General features: G+C 40.5%; 1 protein-coding gene across 1 annotated transcript in view; it reads right to left on the bottom strand.

Moving 5' to 3' along the window:
• Positions 1 to 2,450: 2,450 nt before the first annotated feature.
• Positions 2,451 to 21,524, bottom strand: part of LOC147655768 (uncharacterized) — a 204,427-nt gene continuing 185,353 nt past the window's right edge. The window contains exons 5-6 of the mRNA XM_086844839.1: positions 7,607 to 7,742; positions 2,451 to 3,943 (exon numbers count right to left, since the gene is read on the bottom strand). Coding sequence (XP_086700965.1) covers positions 7,677 to 7,742 — 66 coding nt within the window. The 3' untranslated portion in view covers positions 2,451 to 3,943; positions 7,607 to 7,676. The remainder of the gene's footprint in view (positions 3,944 to 7,606; positions 7,743 to 21,524) is intronic.

The following is a 21,524-nucleotide window of genomic DNA, read 5'->3' as shown; positions in this document are numbered from 1 at the left end:
TTTTCTCTGGGGTACTCATTCTACCCACACCAGCAGCAGAGATAAGGACATTCACAGTTTCCTAAATTTCTTGTCTTTATCTCTGGACTCATTCTTAGTGAATGTATAAGACACCACTGCTAGGCATAAAAGAGAGAGGGAAAAAAAAAATCCTCCACAAAGCTGAAAGATGCACTAGAGTCAGATCTAGAAGAAACAGCAAGGGGGTATGGCAACAGGCCATCTCTTCCAAAACAAGCTCTGACTCCTATCCAGACATATGCTTCCCAAAGGGTGAAACTGCCAAGCAGGTATTGATAACAGAGGAATTGTTTTTAAATGCTTATTTTTATATAAAAAGATTAACATCTGCTGCTGAAGAGAACCTGACTGTTATCAGGAACTTTAATGCACCGTCCATGCAGAAATAACTATTCACCAACACCACAGAGATCTGACAGGACGAAAAAAAAACTTGACTCATCCAGACTGTAATTCAAAGCAGCAAAATATATCCAATCCTACCCAAAACCCCATCATGCATTTTCCACGTGGAAAGTAGACGGCTCCCACAGAGAATATCTTGTTGTTCTAAGCACTTCTGAAGTTGCACTAGAAAAATCCCTCTCCCAACAAGTCACACAATACTAATGGATCCGTTGCTACTTATCACACATGTACATAATTTTATACAGCTTTGTACACTTACTTTGTTGTTAGTGATACAAATTAGCTAGCACTTGACCAGAGCAATGATTGAGCAGTCTCTGTACATGCAATGATCCCAGCAAAGGGCTGGGGGTTCCCAGTATCACTCATGAAAAAGCCTGTGTCGTACCAGTTGTCCTACATCCCCTACATCCTGCAAAACATTTAGCTGGTTCATAGCAACAGCTTGAGCACAAACTGATTTGGGCAAGACTTTTTCTTTTGGTGGAGTCCTAGAAGTGCCTGGCTGGTTCAGATTTTGCTGAAGATGTAAACCTACTCCAGTGTAATTTGTGTCATTTTATGACCTTGGGTGAAGAATCAGGCTGATACTGAATGTGTGCATGTAACTATTACTATCATCCATCATACAGCATCCAGAAGAGATGAGAACAAGTCACCCACTCTTTGTTGGCCCAATGTTTCTAACACTTAATGGACTCTGTTAAGTAGAAAGGAAGGACTGCACATTTCTGAACCAAGAGGATTTCTCACATCATAAACAAGAAGGATGAATGCCATTTTAGCAGAGGATACAGCTCCCTTTTATTTTAATTTAGAAATGGGTGAAATGGCTTGGACAACACAAAGTCTGATTTCCTCTTAGAGCCTTGAGGTGGCCTTAGCAGAGAATTAGATATAATAGACATGTTAAAATAAGTAGATCCCATTTGAAAACATCAAAGAAACAGAAACACCACAGGCCACATTTTTAAAAACTGGCTGCCTGAACAGTGAAAGGAAAACTGTGTAAGCACCACCTCATATACCAAATATGCACTGATGTGTGCGGAAAAGGATACTCTCATACCCCACCACCATTTCTCCTCAGGCAGTTGTCCATTCCCTTACAAAAACCTGGTCTTGTACAGACAGAAAATAATCAAAGCCATTTGTAAGAATATTTGGGTTATCTAATTTTGAAAACATACCCCTAAATGATACACTCTGCCTGATGAGGACTGGTATGCTCTACCAACATGCAGAGCTGTTGCCAGTATTAGTGTTCGGGCTGGTTCAAATTTCCGTACAAAGCTTGATTTTAAGTACTTTCATTTCTGAGCACTCAAATGGAAACACTGACTTTTTCTAGGGCAGATTTTCAGTACTCTTGTTTTCAAATGAGCCCTTCAGGATGTCTCCTGCAAGACCTCTCCCAAGGTTTGTAGGCAATTTTGGAAAGGCAACCTCAATCAAATTCTCTCAAATTTCTCTCTACCATGTTCCTTTTTTATGATGAATCCTGGGAGGAGTAGTGTCAGGGTGCAGTTTCCAGATATTGCAGAGAATGGGAAAAAACCAGTTTGACAGCATCAGACTCTAATCTATGCTGTCAAACTGCAGGAAGAGGCAAGAAAAGCAAAAATTATTTTAGTGCATCTTTCCACTGTCCATAGATGCCTCAGTATGAGGATTGACATTCTCTAGGGAGCCTGAGGTGAGCTGGCTGATGCCCTTCAGCCCAGACACTCCAGCCCACAGCCCTTGCAGGGCCCCTGGGGAATTACTGCCTGCCCTGGGCACGCATCAAGGGAAAATGGATCAGGAGGATGGGTGTGAAGCTGGCTGAGCAGCCCAGAGGCTCCAGACCAAGATTTTGCCAGTCAGTTTTATTACAAACATTTGTGGGTCCCAATGAGAAACACTTCAAAACACTAAAGCTCACACTGCAGGCAACAACTGCAGAGCACATGGCTTATTTATTTATTTACTGTTATTTATTGACTGAAAATGAATTTGTTTCTACACTTTTTAAATGAAGGTGGGATTGGAAGCATTGAGTGGGGAGGGTGTGTGTGTAAAAAACTACTATTTGCCCCATGCAGTGGAAGGAGCTGTTTTTCCATCAGGGGAAGAAAGAAGGATCCTGAACTGGCTGTGGCACAACAAAGCCACAGCAGCAGCTCCTGCAGGCTTGGTCCATCACAAGCTGACCCTTTTCAAAACTCAGCAGTCAGGTTTAGTGCTCAGAAAGTGAGGAGCAAGTAGCACAGATATGTTGTTCAAGCTTCCCTGCACAGCTCTGCCTGCACGGTGCATCTTCACCATGTCCTGCAATAACCTTGTTCTCCCAGGACCTGGGAAAAGACTTCTGCAATTTTCTCATAATTTAATTTCTTGCATGGATTTTTCTATAGCCTGCATCACCAAGACACAGTCACGGTCTCTAATCACAGAGCCTTTTCATCTCTTCATGGTGTCTGTCAGATTGAGCAGTGGTATTATTCCATTTATTTCCATTTTGCAGATGCAAAGATGCTCTGCTCCAGGGCCAGCCCAGAAGCAAGGGAAACCACAGGGAGAGGTGGGCTCTGGGTGCAGGCAGGGGTGCAGGTGAAAGGATCACAGCCCTGTGTCAGGATCCATGAAAGCTGACTGTGAGTTTCCACAGCTTCATAAGAGCCAGGTGGGGGCAAGCTAGCACATTCCAAACCCTGACATGTAGAAGTAGAGGCAGCTCCCTTGACTGGTCCATTTATAAATCCTGTGGACTTGCAAGGTCTGAAAGGTCAGTGCTCTGTAGAGGAAATATCTGGCAACATCAGCTTTCAGCTGCTATGACACCTGTCTGAACAATGGTCTACCAAAAGTACTAATCTAATAATAATAAATAATTCAGAGGTTGAATTATGAAAGTAATTCAGAGGTTCTTGTCCACATTTACAAATTTCTGTTCTCTTTGAATTATTGCAATTTTTAAATGTAGCAGTATCATCCATGAATATTCAGAAGAAAAGCTTAAAAAATTTAAGAAAATAACCAAACTACTGGGGGCGTGTGTGTGCCTCTGCAAACTAAGACTCCAACCCTGATCTAAACCAGACTGTTTCTTTCCTTCCCCCCATCTGCCTTAGAGAACTGGAAGGGAAAAGACTCCATCAGTCTTGGAGTCTGTAAACCTTTCCCCTCCCTAATATCTGAGACAAGACTTAAAGAAGAACCAGTCTGAAACAGGACATGAAAAACCTTCTGAAAAATGACTAGAGGCCTAATGCTGTCACTGTCCCATGTTTATTTTTCTTTCTTTGATGTCTGATGTCAAAGAAAAAATAATGTCATCTGCTGGAAATTCAAACATGTTTGCATTTTGAGGTAATTAGAATTAATGTTGGAGGGCAAAACTAACACTGGGCCACTCCAGTCTTTCCCATGTGAGGAAAACATTCCGTAATGACTTACATTTAATCTGGGAGCTGGCAGACAGTCAGGAGCAGTACAGATTCAGGCAACAGGGTAATATTTCAAAGGAATTTTCCTAAAAAAACAAAAAGTTAAAAAAAATTAAAATAAATTAAATTAAAATAAAAATAAATATTTTATTATTATTAATATACATTAATTTATAAATGATGGCAGTCTGTCTGTGTTGCTCCAATTCCAGAAGGGTGTAACTCTGTTGAAAATCGATGGCTGACAAGGGTGTAAATCAGTAATGTCAGTCCTGGTTGAAGACCACCACTGCTTCCTAAGTACTCAGCACCCACAATTGCAGCCAGATTTTCTAAAGAGCTCAAGCCCCCATTCACATTCAAACAAGGGCCAGATTTTTGTAAGTGCTTAGCACGCAGTTTCTGCCCATTGTGGCACTAATGGCAACATGCAGAGCACTTTTGGAAAATTGATCATACATGTTTGTTTTGGACCAGACCTTGCCACCCTTATACATGTCGAGTAGCATCTTACTCAGTGGGGAACCCTACTAAGCAGTACCTCTCTGTGTGAGTATTGCTGCAAAAGGACTCTCTCTCAAGAGAAAATTGCAAGCCAAATTGCTCAATGCCACACTGGATGAGTATCAGAGACTCTGGTTATAATCAATCTATGAAAACCTGACCTGAATATAATCAAACTTTACTGAACAGCTAGGGGTTAAACCTTGGCTCATGAGAAACAATTTGATCCTCATAGGGAAAAAGAAAAATAAAGGTTATTTCTGGACTGAGGACTTTCAGTTGAATTACTCGGCTGTCTTCAGGGGTTAAAAATAGAAAAGCAACCTTTTCCAGTTCAAAGAAAATAAATGGCTACACTTATCTGTGTGGGTAATTAAAACCAGCTGAGCTCCAAGAGCTGAAATCCTCCACCCAGCTAGTCCTTACCGAGGAGTAGCTTCCTAGCAGCATTTGACATATTAGAAAAAATTACATTAATAAAGATTGCTTTGGGTTAAGTATAATGCAGATTGTGCCAACATTCAAAGGCAGGCTATTGGTGATAGAAGTATGGAACAGATTAAAACATTCAAACACCAAAAGAGAAAAGCTTTTCTTTTCACATGAGTTGATTATGACATCAGCTGAGTTAAAAGCAGAACAAATGCTGTATTTTCCCTTCTGCAACTTTGCAGAAGTGCATACCCTGGCCCCTGGCATTGCACAGCTGTTGTGGCAACTCAAATGAGTGCAAAGATGGCTAATGCACTCACATGGTGTGTCTTGTGCTGCATTTCCACCTCATCAGTTCCCCAAGAATCATGGGAACGCCAACAATTATTTTTCCCTTTTCAAGCACTGTAAATTACTTTGTCTGCTTTTTCTAACAGGTCATGTGGTCCAACAGATAAATATGAAAGAAAAGATGCAGGGCCGTTTCTGCCAGCTGGCCCAACTCTCACTCAGTGAGCTTGGGCAGAATGACTGTGTGTGAAAAGAAGAGACAGAGTGGTAAAGGAGCTGCTCTCATGGTGCATCTTGCTCAGCTGTCTGTGGTCACATCATGACTCTCCTCTAACTCCTTGTGTGTGCAGCTGAAGCCCTGGTCTTACATAAGCATAGTTGAGTGGGGTTACCCTTGTTCTGTACCATGGCATGGACAGTTGTAGAGGAGGTAGGTAGGTATCATATGCTGTCAGCCTGTGGGATGCCTTTCCAGTGCCTCCACCATGCTTTTGCAGCACGTTGTTCTACTGATTTCTACTTGACAGCCAGATAGCAATTGCAAAGGCAACAGATCAGCTGGAAAAATTGTCAATGTCTTTCTGAACAGAGGATATTTTAAAAGGCGATTTTTCTTCATGTTTTATCAAAGCAGCCTATAGGATAATGAAATCTCAAACTTTGATTATAATCCAGATCATCAGTCTTTTTAAGACTGCAAAGCTGAAAGTAGACACCTCTATATTTACAACATATTTTCTTTATTTAGTTGTGGCCAAAAAAATAAAGCAATAGCATACTGTCCTTTTCAAATTTACATTGGCACATACAAACAACTCCAAAGACAATTTCCCTAATCTGCAACTGCCTCCCAGGCCTGGATTTACCCAGGCTGTTTTCCATATTGACAAGACAAGAGCATCTCTAACAATTGTAGAAGCCTATTCCTGTGAATGTCAAGGCCATACAAATTCCTGGGCTCTGAGTGCTGCCTACACATCAGATGTGCTCCAGCCACAGCCAAGCAGGAGGCTAGAAGAGGAGGAAGAGGGCCATGGAATTAATTTCTTGCTGTTTTCTTCAGCCCTGACCTCTGCTGCTTCCCATCTTCCCTACCCTGTTAACCTTCCCCCATTTTCCTCCCTGTTCTTCCAAAAGCAGGGTTGCTTGCTAGGGGCAATATCAATTTATGCATCTATTTGCATATACATACTAAATCAAGCTAGGAGGTCTTCTTTTAGACAAGCATTTGCCCCTTGTCTCCAGCCACCTATTCTCAGAAAAGGCTGATGAGTAGTAGTGAAAAATGGATTGTCAGGAGGCAAGTTCTGACAGAGAGGAAAGGCAGCACAATTCCAATCTCTAGGTCTTTTTTATCAGCAAAAAATATTTCTCTTTGTGTGCCTCTTTTCCAAGAACAGCACTACTATCACAGCCTGCCTTCTGCTCAATGCTCTCCCTATCTTGTTACCTCCTCATGTTCTTCACTGCTTCTTTCCTTTGTTTTCTCTCTTTTAGTCCTTGTGCTTTTGCTTCCTCCAGCTCCATTTAATTTAAAGCAGCCGAGGTTTGCACAGCATGGGTACAGTAAGATTAACCAGGTTTGGAAAGTTCGCCTTTGCTGTGCACACATGCTCTGTTTTCTTCCCTCCACTCCCAGTGTAGAAAAATATGTCCAAAACTGCTGTGAAGTTCCTCAGTGAAGAGCTGGCACAAAGCTTCCTAGCCAGAGCAGTGCCATGCCTTTGTCTTGCACAGAAACCCACACACAGCTTACAACAAACAGAATGCCAACTGTTAATAAGAATAAAAAATGCCTCCCCACACAACATGCTAGCACTTTAGTTAAAAAAAAAAATTAAAAAAAAGAGAGAAATTAAAAAAGATATCACACAAATCACCAGTCTTTCATTGCTTAATGTAGATGTATTGTACCCAAAACTCGTTTCACTTCATTTGGTGTGAAGCTGTGGCAAGTCCATTAAAACTGAAGGAGTTGCATCTGCCTAGAACTGGTGCAAGCCAGATCACAATCAGATCCATTGCATCTATTGCTATAATATCATCACCTTCCATATGGTGCCGCAAATAGTCCGTATGCTGAACTGAATGTTGCCTAAAATCTGTTCATCCCAAAAGCTGCATCCATCTTAGGCTCTCTTATATCAAGAGAAGCAGTTCTGTGCATCCCACAGAGACATTGACACTGTCATACAGCTTCTGAAGAGTTCCAGTGTGGTAACAGAGGATTCACCACCCATCTCCACCTACTTCTGAACATAGAGGCTCAGATCAGGCTCACTGGCAAAGACCAGAGCTGAATTTCCTTAGCAGAGTCTATGTGGCCTTGGTCCTTTATAAGCTGTACACTGCAAATATGGTCCTTCACTTTTGCTAAATCACTCCTCAGTTTCTCAAGGACGCATGTGAAGCCTAACTCTTTGACGTAGATGGTTTCCAGCTTCTTCCTCTCATCTATTACAAATAGCATGTGGACGTTCTAATCCAGGTTAACAACAGCTATATCTAATTAGAACATATACCTGTGCCAGTATACCACCTATTTTTTCATACTTCACTTCCTTTGGATGAGTACTCTGGTGTCCCATTTCTTCACAGAATACAAGTTTCTTCCAGCTTCCTCCAATCCACCCAAGAGTTTTCAACCCCTATCATAAGCTGAAAGGAGAGTGTTGGAAACAGGATAACCAACATGCATATGTATTTATTTTCCCAACAAGATTGTCACACCCGATCTTCAGTTGAAACATCTGATCTAATGGGCAGAGGGATTTGATACTGTTTTTCTTGCACTTTTAGCCTCACTGAAATGTCCTCATATGTATTGTAATCAAGTTCCCCATTTTTAAAATATCAAATCTTAATTGCCAGTGACCAATACCATCCAGTAGAGCACAAACACTCACTGTCTGCATTAACTCCTGCTTTTTCCTTAGGGGTAAACTGAACCTCCCCCAAACTATGCATCAAAATGAATGGCTTTAAATAGCAGTCATCTGTGGTATTAATCAAGTTTCTTCTTAAAACCATCCCAGATGTGCCACTCAACCAGCTTATACTGGTTTCTGTAAGAACACCCACTGTTATTATTGTACCAACAGATTTTGCAACTTCCTTAATTTCTTTTAACGCATGAAGGTCTCAAGCTGAGATCTTTTGCAGCAATGAGGGTGTGCTAACAGCAGAGGGTTGCATAAATCTGTGCAGTCTTTCCAGCAGCCCATGAAGGCTGTAGGTACAGTGTGGACGAGGGCAGAGTTATTTGAAATAGCTTGCACATCCTGTAATGTAGCTGACCATTTTTCTTTAGCATGGTAGCTACTGGAAATAGGACAGAGGAGCAGAAGATGTAAACTTGGCCTTACACAGCTGCATAGGCACGTGTACACAGATTGTATGAGCCCAACTGCACTTACCCAAGTCCTTTTTACCCATAGTTAGAGGGATGGGGAATGTGTCAGGAAACCTCTTAGAAAAGACAAGCAGATGGGCAGGGATCCACAGCCACTCTGCACCAAAGCAGCAAGGAAAAATGGTGTTTGGCAGAAGATGAGGATCCTATAAAAGAGCCCTCCATCTGGGATGCTTGGGACATTCTGAGAACCTCTTTTTTTTCCACCACCCTCAGGCAGTGGGAAATTACTACCTCTTGTGTGAGTGGAGAGGAAAAGAGCTAGGCAGTCTCTGTTTCAGTATGCAGGAGGTAGGTGGGTCCCACTGCCAGGTATGTCTATTCTGGGAATTCCTCGGGCATGTGCTGTGTATGCATGGTCCATGGAACACTACGGCAGCACTCCCCTCTCTGGGGACACAGCTATCTTCTGGATTCTTTGATCAGAGCAGTCCCCAAACTGCTCTCAGTAAGATGACCCAATGCTCTCTGGATGCAAAAGTTGATTGATGTGTAATCTATCATACGTTCTTGATCTGATCTTTTACTGGCTTTGGCACACTTTAAAATTTGAGATTAATACACGAAAATCAAAATGGTAAATGCAAAGTCTAAGGAAGGCCCTGTGAAATGACACTTCAGACAGCTGAAAATCTTTGTACTGCTGGAGTTTTTCAGTCATATCCCTAATACAAATATCAAACAGCTCTATGATTTTACAGAAATCCAGTAAGAGTTTTTTATGCAATGGAAACATTTTTGTAAAGACTTACATTTTATTTGGGAACTGGCTATCTTTTACAACCAGAAATTCAAGTCAAAGCAATGGAGTAATATTTCAAAAATGATGAGAGCAAAACAAATAATCACATGAATGGTATTATTTTGCAAAACATGTGATCCTCAGTAATTTGTGGTTTTTGGTCTCTGGTGCTAAAACTGTGCTGTGTCTTTAATCAAGCTAATTATGCAAAACTCTCTGAAGGTCACAAAAGGTTCAGGCAGAGACTTTTTGATGCTGAAATACAGACCAAACAGCCATAGTACATTGTTCTGATTAGAAATGAAGCTCTGCTTTCTTGAGACTTCAAGTGTGTTTGAAATTCCACTATGAAATACCGACATTTATACCTTACGTACGCTTAGATTGCTTTGCATAGTGCTGCAAAAAAATCAAATTACTCTCTCCCTCCCTTTAATGTGGATATGGAAACAAGCTTTCTCTTTCCATCACCGTGTCCTCTAAAAACATTACATTATACTTACAGCATTTATTTATTTTTGGCAGCCAGCCAGAGGAAAAAAAAATAATCCTCTTTCAAAAATACCCCTCCCTGTGAATTGGATTATGTTGTAATCCATTCTGGATCTACCCCAGGCCTGCTTGCCTTCTGGGGTAAAATGACAAAGTTTTGGATGGTCTGCAGGGCTGGGTGGAGGGAGTGGACCACCAGGAGGCTATGATACAGCCCAGGTTTCTCTCCTATTCCTTAATTTTACGGCCACAAGGAAAAAACCTGTACACAGAGTGGGCTTTGTCCATCTGCGAAACACACGCTCACCCAGGTCGCTGCCACTCATGAGGTCATGGTGCGGGGCAGTGCGGAGTGGTTTGCAATGCTGGCAAAGATGTGATGCCAGCCCTGCCTGCCACAGCTGGTGTGGGGTGGGCATGGAGTGATCTGGGGGCATTTCTACCCACCAGCACTCCTCAGGGCTGCCAGGGTGTAAGCCATTGGTGCCATGCCTCGCTGCGATGGCATAGCTCCCGGGACTCCTGCAAAGCTTTCCTGTGGCTCTTTCTCCTGCAGGGCCACTGCTTGTGCTGTTTGGTTGACATTTTACTTTGCTCTTTCCCTGCAAACTGCTACTCTCCTTTATTTTCTTCTTCCTGAGTGGTCTCTGTGGCCACTCCATCTGACTTTGTGGTGAGTTGGGGATCGCTGGTGTTCTGGAAACCTGATCGCCGCATCTCTGGCTGCAGTGTAGGGACCAGAACTCTCTTCCACTTAAACTGAGGGCAACTTGATGACAAACTGAAGGGACTTCAGAGAGGGGAAAAAATGAGCCAGGGCTTAGATGTGGGCTGAAGGAAAATGAAGGGAATGGGCTTTGCACATATCTTGGCTGAATGATATCTAATTGGGCCATGATAATTCCCCATAAGTCTTAGGATATAAACACTTAAGAGGCAAAGGGATTGATTAGGACTAGAGAAAAGAGTATAAGTAGAATGAATGAGATGAAATGGAGAGCAAGAAGATTTATACTTTAGAGTAACATTTCCTATTAATGAGATCTACTGCAGTGTGGGGTAGGATTCCAAGGAGAAGCAATGAAAAAAAGTTGCTTAAGTTATTTCAGAGAAGACTGGACAAAACACTCAAGAACACTGTAGGGAATAATTCCATAGTGACAGGGAATGGAAAAGAAGATCTAATAGTAGCTCTTTCCATTTTAATTTATATGATGACCTTATACTAAAAATCTTTTTTTTTTGAGCCGCCAACCAGTCATCAGTAAATGAAACACGCTAAAAGTCCTTCTGGCATTCCACAACAGTCCCGTTTTTCCCTACTTCCTAAGTCCCATCTATTACACATATACACTACAGACCTGATGACTTATAGCAGAAACCTCATCCTCCAGTCATCCCATTTTGCTGAGTTACTGCAGGGTTTCTGAACAGTGGTTATCTTGTGTGCCATATGAGCTAAAACATCACAGCAGAGCACAGCACAGTCAGATGATTCAATACTAATTTCCTGGCTTTGAAGAACTGAGAAGTCAAATTTTCAGTATCATTTTAAAACCATTTTTTTTTTCCTATTACCATTTCTTCACATACTCAGGCAACTGTATAGAATAAAATTTGGAAAATCTTTGCAAATAGAATCTTATTAGCAGAAAGGCAGTACTGGCCATTATTCAGTAAAAAGAGGAGGTGGGGAAAAGCTCTTTGTACTACAAAATGTAGAATAAGAGAAAGGAAATCCTCACTGAGGACATTTCTGTACTCTTGCCTTTGTAATACATACAATTTTATATTGCATTCTGTGTTTTTTGATTGTTTTACATCATATAAATAAATGACACACTCATTTCAATAAGGGAGGGCAATAAATGTTCCCTGAACGTTTAACCTAATAATTTCAATTGTGAAGTGACAGCACAGATTGTCTGCAGAAGTAGAAGGTAGCAGTTGAGTCAGCTGCTAGAAGTAATGTGCACAAAGCCCATCTTTGAGATGAGGAGAGATTTGATGCCTGCTCAAGCTCCTTTTCAGCCGTATTTTCTTTTTTTCAGTATTTTCCATCAGTCTCTCTACAAAGTTTCCAGGCATCTATCTGCCAAAATATGTGCAGATGCATATAGGTCAGCTAAAACAAACATCGGTAGACTCTAAGGTCAAAATAGATTGTTGAGTTTATCTTTTCCAGTGTTTCTGAACATTTTCCAAACCATGATCTCATATGACTACAGTGCAGAATAACAGACCCTTTCCCCTCTTCTTGACTGTAAAGAAAGGGCAGCTGAACTGAGGATTGGGAGCGAAGGTTGTACTTCAGTCCCTGACCAGGACCCTACACACCAGCTCCCAGTGCAGAGAGGAGCACAGCTGCATGGCTTGAGTGTGCAAGCAGTGAAATGCACAGACAGGACACAAGACACGCACAGAGAGGGACCAAGGTCTGCTGCTGCCACTCACGCTATGAATTGCTGGTAGAAAGTGACTGATTTTCACAGACTCATCCAAATGTATACGAAAACCGTTCAGAGATTCATGCTACCACATACCACAGCTAATGCTGACTTCATTAAAGCTCTCTGGTCAATAAAAGCAACTGTGTATTGTCTAGTGGTTGGACTGGAAGACAGGAAAGGATTTGATTCAGTGCTAGCTGTGCTACTGACTCATGGTTTACCCTTCAAGTAAGTCATTTGACCTTTTTGTAGTTCAGTCAATCTGGCTGAAAAACTGTGCAGGAAGAGAGGAAAGGACTGTTCTTACTGAAAACCACAGTCAGAATCTGAGATTAGTTTTCTTAGGGCAAAAAAGTAAGACAAAATATCAGAATGAGAGTCAGGATCAGAACCTCCCTGGCCTTTTCCACTCAGGACGTCTGGTAGTATCATCATTATCACAGCAGAAAATAATTTACTTCAAGTATTATTTCTAGCTCAGAAACCAAAAGGAAATACTCAGTGCCTGTGCCAGGTACACTCAGCTCCTGAATAGATTGAAGAACTATCTGAATGGATTTAATAATGTTTGACTTCTCTACATGGATCACATTTAAAGAGTATAAATAACCAGAGCAAAAACTGGAACAGAGATGGATTTATATTACTAATATTTAAAATTTTTTTTTCTGATGGGAAAATGGAAAAAAGTAGGGACTTAAAAGTACCTTTTTTTCCTTGTGTTATGCTTTCTGTCAGATTTTGTACTATAGAGACCTAAAGAACATTTTTGGCAAAATACCAAGCTAAATACGAAGTGGTGTAAGTTCCTAATAATGGAAAGAAAGTTGTGGTGGGAAAGTGTCTAGAGCAGATTTTGTAGACAGAAGGTCCCCAAATTGGCTGCAGAAACAATTCCTTTTTCAGAATATCTTCCTCATTTTGAAAATATAAATAGCTCTAATTAAAAGCCCCAACCTTTTTCTTTTAGTATGAGTAGGAAGTGGAGTTGTAAAAGATTGATTTTGGCCAGTACCACTATAAAGTGGTGAAAACAATAATGACCTGTAAGGGAAACTGAAATTCAGCAGGGGCTGAATTTGTGGTTCTGCGTATCTTGAAAATACCTCTGGTTTTGTGACAAACCTCTACTAGACCTATGAAATCAGAGCCCTTCTGGATTTCAGGAACATTTGAACTAGAGTGAAAGGCCCTGACTGACAAACGGCTCATGCTGAGAATAGCACTCCAAATATACAACACCACGACACACTTCTGTGCATGGGGTCTTAGGGGGATAATTGAATCAAAACCCACAAGCACTCCATAATGAGGGAATCATATGCAAAATGCCAAAGGTGAGTGGGGCCGTCGGATTCAGGCATTGTGAATTTTCAGTGGAAACCGAGTCCCCTTTAAGTTTGATATCAGGTGAAATATTGATACCTGATGGTGGAAATATAGTAGAAATACAAGTAGAAGTGTGGCTTTAGTATTGCAGCTTACACATTGTTGACTTGTCAGTCATTTATCAAGTGGCCTAAAAGAGACCTGCCTTGTGAAGAAATGGTTATATATTTTCATGGATCCAAAATTTTTATGTAGGTCTTCCAAATTTCATTTCAGAAATCTCAGGAAGTATCTTGCTCTTTCTTGGTCTAGAGACAGAGATTATCAGAGCTTTTACGTTAATAAGACCCAGTCACTATGACAGCATTACACAATAGGCGTCATTAGTGGGGAGAGGGTGGAACGCAGAGATGGATTTTATCTGTCAGAAGTTTTATTGTTGTAAAATTTGATACAGATAGGAATATTTTTATGAGTCCCAGGGATACCAATTCTCCATCAGCATCATAAAAAGAAAAGAAGACTCTCAATTTTATTTTCAATTAGGTGGTAAAACATGACCAAGAAGGTCTTTGTGGGCTCCTGTGTATTAATCACCATCACTGAACTGCTGTTAAAAGACACAGAGGACATAACGGACAATAGAGGTCTGGCAAGATTTCAGAGTAAACAAATCTGAAATGAAACCTTAGACTTCTTTGAACTCAGACCTGACCTTGTCCTAAGCTGCATTTACATACAGAAATATTCTCTTGGCTTATACACAGAAAGTCAAAGCTGTACTCCTAGACACGAAACACTGTGAACTCTGATGGTCTGAAATTGTGACACACTTCTCTATCACCTGGGAAGTTAAAATCTTTTCATGTTGAGTTTGATAGTTTTCAGCATTGCAGGCATGTCTCATCTGTTAGAATAGTCTCAGAAGTTTTGCTTTCAATCTGTGCAGACACTTCATTTTTAAAATTCCCCTCTGTTACTTGTGTGTAGAAGACAATAATTCCCCAAATGGCTATTTTTTTCTCATATGATGCAATCTGGAGGGGAATACTGTCTCTTTCTCACATGCTTTTTACTCTGTTAATAATAATTTTGTACATACAGATCACAGTGATATAGTAACTTCAAGGAATTAACAATTTGGTCATAAAGTACAAGTGAAAGATGACCACAGTACAGGAAAAACATTCCTGAAGCTATCCCAAGATTTCTTATATCTTTCAAGCTCACTTTTACAGCAATATTGCATAAATTACCTTACATTGCAACAAAACAAAACAAAGGCAATTGAGCCAAGTCCAAAGGAGAGATGCAACAAACAACTTTTTACCATGTGTTGAGCTAGTCAAATGCAAGCCAGCTGCATGCTAGAAGCAATGGATGCATGGCAATTATGTGTGAGCTAAGTATGCCCTGAATTCTTCATACCAAACCAGCTGTAGAATTTAGACATTTTCCTTCTTCTTCTTTCTTTTTTTTGCAGGCAGGCAAAGATTTGAAAAACAATTGAAACTCTGATGCAAAATAAATTTATACCGTTGTCATAAAAAACCCTCTTCTTTACCTCAAATGTCACTGTACTGGGCTACAAGTTACTCTGATTTCTATATAATCAGATATTGGCATTTTGTCATAAATTACATGGCCAAAAAAGCACCCCACACTTTAAAATTGTGCCTCATCTCTGCTCCTAAAAATTAGAGTATCCTCTACTGTCCCACCATTCTCAGTCTTTCCTCAAACTGAAGAAAAATTTCCCAAATATATAATCTTAGCCAAAAAGAGCAATCAGATTAAATCCTGATATTGGACAGAAGTAAATTTCTGCATAACCTTGAGGGCAAGACATGGCCTAAATAGAAAGGGGAGATTCCTAATTTTCTACACAACCCGGTAACTATACTTGGAAGGTCCCAAGAATTTAGACTGGGAAGTTGGGTTGCTTCCAGCCACAATATAACTACACTGGCATTTTAGTAACTTACTTATTTCTCTAAAATCCCCCTAAAGAATAAATACCAGAAAACACTACTGGACCTCCACAGGTAAACAGAGAAGAGACAATTCCTAGTGAGGTTTAAGAAAATTTGCCTGAAACAGCTGTTCAACTGGCACATCCAGCTGGCAGAATGGTACAGCATAAGCTGTTGGTACTGATGTGGGTTAGTCTCACTTATGAATAATCTCAGATCTGTGCCAGTAAAAGATTTATCACACAGTGCTATGTCTTTTCCCCCTTTCAATCTGACCAAACAAAGTGAAATCAAATCTAATCAGTAAATAACTTTAACCTCAGTAGGGTTTCTCATTAATTTGTGGTTTCTCATTTCCCACAACTCCATCACTGCATAAAACTTCCCTTTTTACAGACAGTTCACTGTTTACATGATAAACATACTCCCTGCATTACCCTTCTGGACTTGAATAGCTCAAGCGTGAGAGCTTCAGTACATCCCACTTCCTTACCAGCCCCTTGAAAGCTCCTTGATGACAGTGCTTGGTGACCACAACAGGCAGTGAGTACTAATATTGCAGTACAGAGAATTTCCCCCCACCAGTGAAGCATAGCATTCAGTTTCTCCAGCTGTTCTTCTCATTCCTGGAAACCTGCTGGAAAAAGCCACTGTGGAGGTAAATGACTATCTTGGCACAGACGTATCACCCACATGTCAAAAGAACTGACAAAAGAGGATGGGTCTCTTGCCCTGAGACTGGCATTGCTGGGATAGAAAAATGCTTTCAAGTGTGTGTGAGTTATCTGGAATCTCACCAAAGGGAAGGACATTCCTCTGAGGGTTTAACTGGGACAATTGACTCCCTTCGAGCTGCTGGCATGGAGGGTGTGCCTGCAAGAAAAGGCTTTGTGCCAAGGCTCACCCTTGCCTTGCTGTCTCTGATTTCCTGTGCCATTCTGGATACACAGAATGATGGTTTGCCTCTGATGGGCACAGCCCTTCTCCAAGTGGCAGCATGCACCCCAAAGCACAGCAAGGAACCCAATCTACTTATTTCTCCTACTGGCACAGGGATGTCAGCCAGTGTCAACAGAGTGGACATTTCTGTCTCTTTTTCTTTCTTTCTTAACAAAGTAAAATATTTCAGGCAATAGTCTCAGAAATCAGACTTCAACATTTACCTGCTGTAAGATATATCACTTAGGTGATTTTGTTAGCTGTGGAAAAATACATTCCACCAAGTCAGTTTTTCACCAAAGACTTCCTAAAGATGAACACTGCTGAGGTATGTATGAGCACCAGGAATGATTCTATCCCATCAGTCCTGCCTGTCCAATAAAGCTCATCAGACCATAGGTCTTTTAGCAATGTCCTTCCAAATTTACTTCTGGGAATCAATTAACAAGAGTCATGAGGAATTCATCAAAATCTACCAGCAACTTTAATTATACCTGTCATTTTACTCCAGCACAGGATTTGGTGTCTACAAAATCAGGGGGTTTATACTGTACACACAATTTACCAAGTTAATTTTTATGTTCCTCCCAATTAATTAACTAAACAGTAAGAGCCAGGACCCAGTCTCAGATCCAGGGACACCATCTGTCACAACCTGGCTCAGTCCCATTGTGTAAGGTCAACAGTCTGCTGTGAGTGGGCTCAATCCATGGGGTCCCACCTGCTTCAAACCCAGAGAATTCTGAGGCAAATGCCCTCCTCTTGCATTCCCTGGGGCCCCAGGGCTCCTACAACTCCTTTCCAGGGAGGTGAAACCCTGCAGGACAGCCAGTCCCTCCCTTTGCTGCCCCAGGCTCATGCACACTTCTTGGAAATTGATCTGGGGCTTCAGGGAGCATTTCCACACTTCCAGTTTAACCTCCCCACCAGGACAACGTGATGTGAAAGCAAGGATCAAAGTTAAAGTAGAAGAATGTCTGAACCACAGACATTGTACTCTTAAAAGGATTTAAAAGTCATAGACTTATGAAAAAGGCCAAAGTTCTGGCTTAGTTGCCCCTTCTTGTGAGTGCAAGGGCTGGGAGGAGCCCATCCTTGTTTTCCATACACGCTCACGCAAGACTTACCCATATTCAGCTGCTGCCAGCTGCAGTGTCCCTGTCAGGAACCCTTGGCCTTTTCACCTCCACTCTTCTGTATTAAAAAAGAAAAAGACCCTTGCAAAGGCCAGTACCTAAAATATAATCAGCATGCTTAGCCCCAGTTTTGCATCATGATGGCTTCTTACAGCAACTGCCAAGAAAGGCCACCAAGCATATTTCTGAGGCAGAGACAACCCTGCAAGCTGCTAACATGTTTAGATGTGTGTCCAGGAAGACACAAAATAAAGTTCTTCTACCTGAACCAAATACACAGTGCTGCAGGAGAAGGATTGCTGTGAGGCACTGCCATGAGGAGCAGTATCACAGAGCAGGGGGTCACTGAATATAGGGATCCCTCTTCCAAGCTGTATAACAACACAGCTCACAACCCAGTCATTGAAGATTGGCAGGGCAGAGCCCCAGCATTACAGAGCTGAAAGGAAGATCTCACATTGATTTGGCTGTATTTAAAGTTTCAGTCACAGGCTACAAATACTGCAAGGGAGGGCCTACAGATAAATGTATTTTCTGGATTGCACTCAGGGTACTCACTATTTTGTAAGATCAGCATGCGGATGGATCTTCATGCTGGTTTTGACATCATCTGAATTTTTGTATTTATTTCTGAAACCAGTTAACTGCCTGGAAGTGTTCTAGGCAAAAAACAATGAAATTATCAAGAGACTTGAAAGAATGTTCTGTGATGAGAAATTAAAAGCAAGTGTCTCACCTACCTAGAGAAAAATAAATTCTTTAGAGAAAAGCAACTGCCTGCCTTTTAAGCTATGTTGGATTTAAATATACATCTGAAATGCACATATTACATAAATGAGAATGATGGACATTATGAATATTGCACAATAAAAACTGTATTTTAATGAGTTTTTTACTATATCAAGAAAAATGCGCCACCTTTATGTGTAATCACAGAAACAGTAATTATGGATGTATACTGGCACATGAACATGTGTGTATTTTCAGTAACAAATTTGAAAAGTGAGAATAATAAATATGATAAGGGACATTTACAATGGATCAAGGAATAGCAAGGAATAGTGGAGAAAAACCTTCCTCAAAGTTAAGAAAAGACACATACTTTTAATGTATGTTAAATTGACAGATTTCAGAGATTATTCTGAGTTGGAATTGACCCAAAAGGTTCACTGAGTCCAACTCTTAAAGTGAAGGCCAAGTATGGGGAGTGAACCCATAACCTTGGTGTTAATGTGAAATAAAAGATGGAAGATACAAATATAGCTAGGGAAGCTGAATATTGTTTTGCCTGTCTTTACATAAAAGCAAATAAAGGTATAAAATAGATTAAAAGTAATTAGGGACTTTAAGTGCCTCCACTTTGGAATGCCAAGTTTTACTCACAGTAATAGTAGCTAGAATGCTGAAAGTGACTTTCTTAGCATTAAAAATAGGCCCTTCTCAGTGTCTCAAGTTCAGCACCCCAAGGACACAGTTGGGAAAGTTAGATGAAGGACCAGATGTGTGAATTATCTAATTTCCAGTGATATAAATGGGAGTAAAGTGCCTAAAGAAGGAATGATGTCCCTCTTTGCTACAACTTAGTGTTTTAATGGATTCAACAGAGACTTAAAACTTGCACCAAAAAGTAAGAGCTTACAGAAATTTTCAATCACAATCTCCAACAGTCAATGAATAAATAAAAGCCTCTACTGTCATTTAGCATGGCACTTCTTTTTACATCACTATAACACTTTCAGACTTTCCAAAAGTGGTTTAAGCTATACAACATTTCTCTCATCTGCTGTTTAGGGGAGAGCTGTGTGTGCAGTGTCATGTTTTAATTTAGGCAAGGTTTGGGAGTATGCTGACAGTCACAGTATGGTGGGGGAAAGAGCTGAAGAGAAAATGTCCATGTGGATCATTGCTTGATTTAGACAGGACTTGCTTTCAAGGCTGGAATGAACTTGGATGAAAACATAGACTATTCTTCAGCAGCTCACCATGGATTTGTATATGTGACTTGCTGGGATTTTTCCTCTCTGCTGTCAGTCCAGAGGGTCACTTGGAACACTTTTTCCTATGCTCAGGAATATCAATTTTTTGCATTGCCCTCAAGAATGTAAGAAAAAAATCCCATGGGTTTTGAAGGCTGAAATGAAGCAGAAACTTATTGCTGCTAGCTGCAATGCAAGTACATAGAGATGGCCCAAACAAAGCACAAGCCATACTTTATTTTCCTGTGTGACCCTACAATTTGAGAAACCTGGACAGTTTTGCAGGTCATTAGTTTGGCAATCTCTCTGTTTCAATAACAGAAGCAGAGAGAGATGTGACTCATTTCCCAACCACCACTACCTCTGACAGCTGAAGACAAATTAGCGACCGATTTCTGGGCCAGCAAGATACTATAAACTCTGATATGCCAGCTTTGTGAAGAAAAGATGAAGCTACCTCAGTCCTTGCAACACCCATGCTCTTTTTGCCCAAGATTTTCCATCATAAAGTAAGGTGGAACAAATATCCAATTCTAAATTTATCAGCAATCTATAGTTTTCTGGCAGCTAGGGGGAAAGAAGGGAAAGTCTTTATGTGTATAAGCAGCCATTGCATTTGAATTTCCTCTTCTTTTTTCTTTCTGGTTTCTCTTTTTTTTTTTTTTCTTTTTTTTTTTTTTTTTTTTTTTTTCCCCAAGGCAGAAGCATGTTTCTTATTTATTTGAAAACATCCTGTTCAGATTTAAGATTTTCTGTGGTTAGTTGCTGTTCGTCATTATCTGTTCTCAAACCAGTCAGGATGGGAACCATTTCTGATGGGCGACCAACAGGGAAAATAAAACAAATGAGGAGAGAAGATGTATGGGGAATCCTTGCATGGTGTGGTTGATGTTATGATCTGTATTTGAAATGGGATAGGATATGGAAGGTCTACCAGCACTTTTGAGAAATTCAGCTAAATAGCAGGACGTCTGCTGGGCAACTACATCCATGTGTCCTTTTCCTGACTGTTACTCATTACTGCACAGTTTAAAATGTGTGCATCATGAAATAATCTGGGCAACCTTATGGTCTAGCTGTTACACATGATGTGCCTTGTGCCTTTCCTTGAATCGATCATATAGATTTTTAGTCATACATACATCATAACAGCAATTATTTTACTATTCCTTTGGAAAGCATTTCTACAGATGCATTTCAAGTGATCTTCAATATTTAGTTTAGCAAAATGTTCTTAATCCAACATCTAAAGTTCAAGTTTCTTAAAGTTTACAAAAAGCTCTTTGTAAATACTATCTAGAAACCTTTCCTAAGTTAGTGGAAGCAACAGGATATGCAGAACATTCTGGTTTCTGCTTCAGCAATGGCCACTTTTTGGTCTTCAGCATATGTAGAGCCTCTTTAGCTTGCCAAGGCTCACTGTGCATCGTAGAGTACTACTGAGGAAGAATGCTGAAGGAGTTACATTGCATTTCCTTTTGGTTTTTGTACATATAAATCAACCTTAGATCATAAAACACAACCTGTAATAACAATCGCAAATATTTAATAAATTTCTAACTTGTTCTAAAACCTGTTCAAATACTTTGTACCACCCACAAAAACATTTGTAATAAATTGCAAAGCAATAAAAATCACATCACACATAATTACTGGCATTATTGTATATTCCACTATTTTCTTTTAGGAGAAGGAGCTGGGTAAAGAGAGGAAGAGGCTGGGTTTAAGGAAAAAAGGAAACTTTTCAATTGTATTTCCTGAGCTAATTCATAATATTAATTTTTAAATAATAAATTTCAAGCAGTGCTAAATACAGAAAAGGGCTTTTTCAAATGTCTCACCAGATCTGCTTCTGAACGAGTCATTACTGATCAGTAGGATTCTCTTAAAAGGGGATTTACAGTAAAAGAACCAAAACCTGTTTCCACTGAAATTAGTGGCAAACACCCACTGATTTCAACAGAGGATTGACCTGGCAGACTTTCTAGAAT

This window comes from Cyanistes caeruleus, chromosome 1 (assembly GCF_971803275.1).
Source record: "Cyanistes caeruleus chromosome 1, bCyaCae1.hap1.1, whole genome shotgun sequence".
Taxonomy (NCBI): domain Eukaryota; kingdom Metazoa; phylum Chordata; class Aves; order Passeriformes; family Paridae; genus Cyanistes; species Cyanistes caeruleus.
Note: the sequence above shows the minus strand (reverse complement) of the source record. Positions and strands in the feature narration are given on the sequence as shown.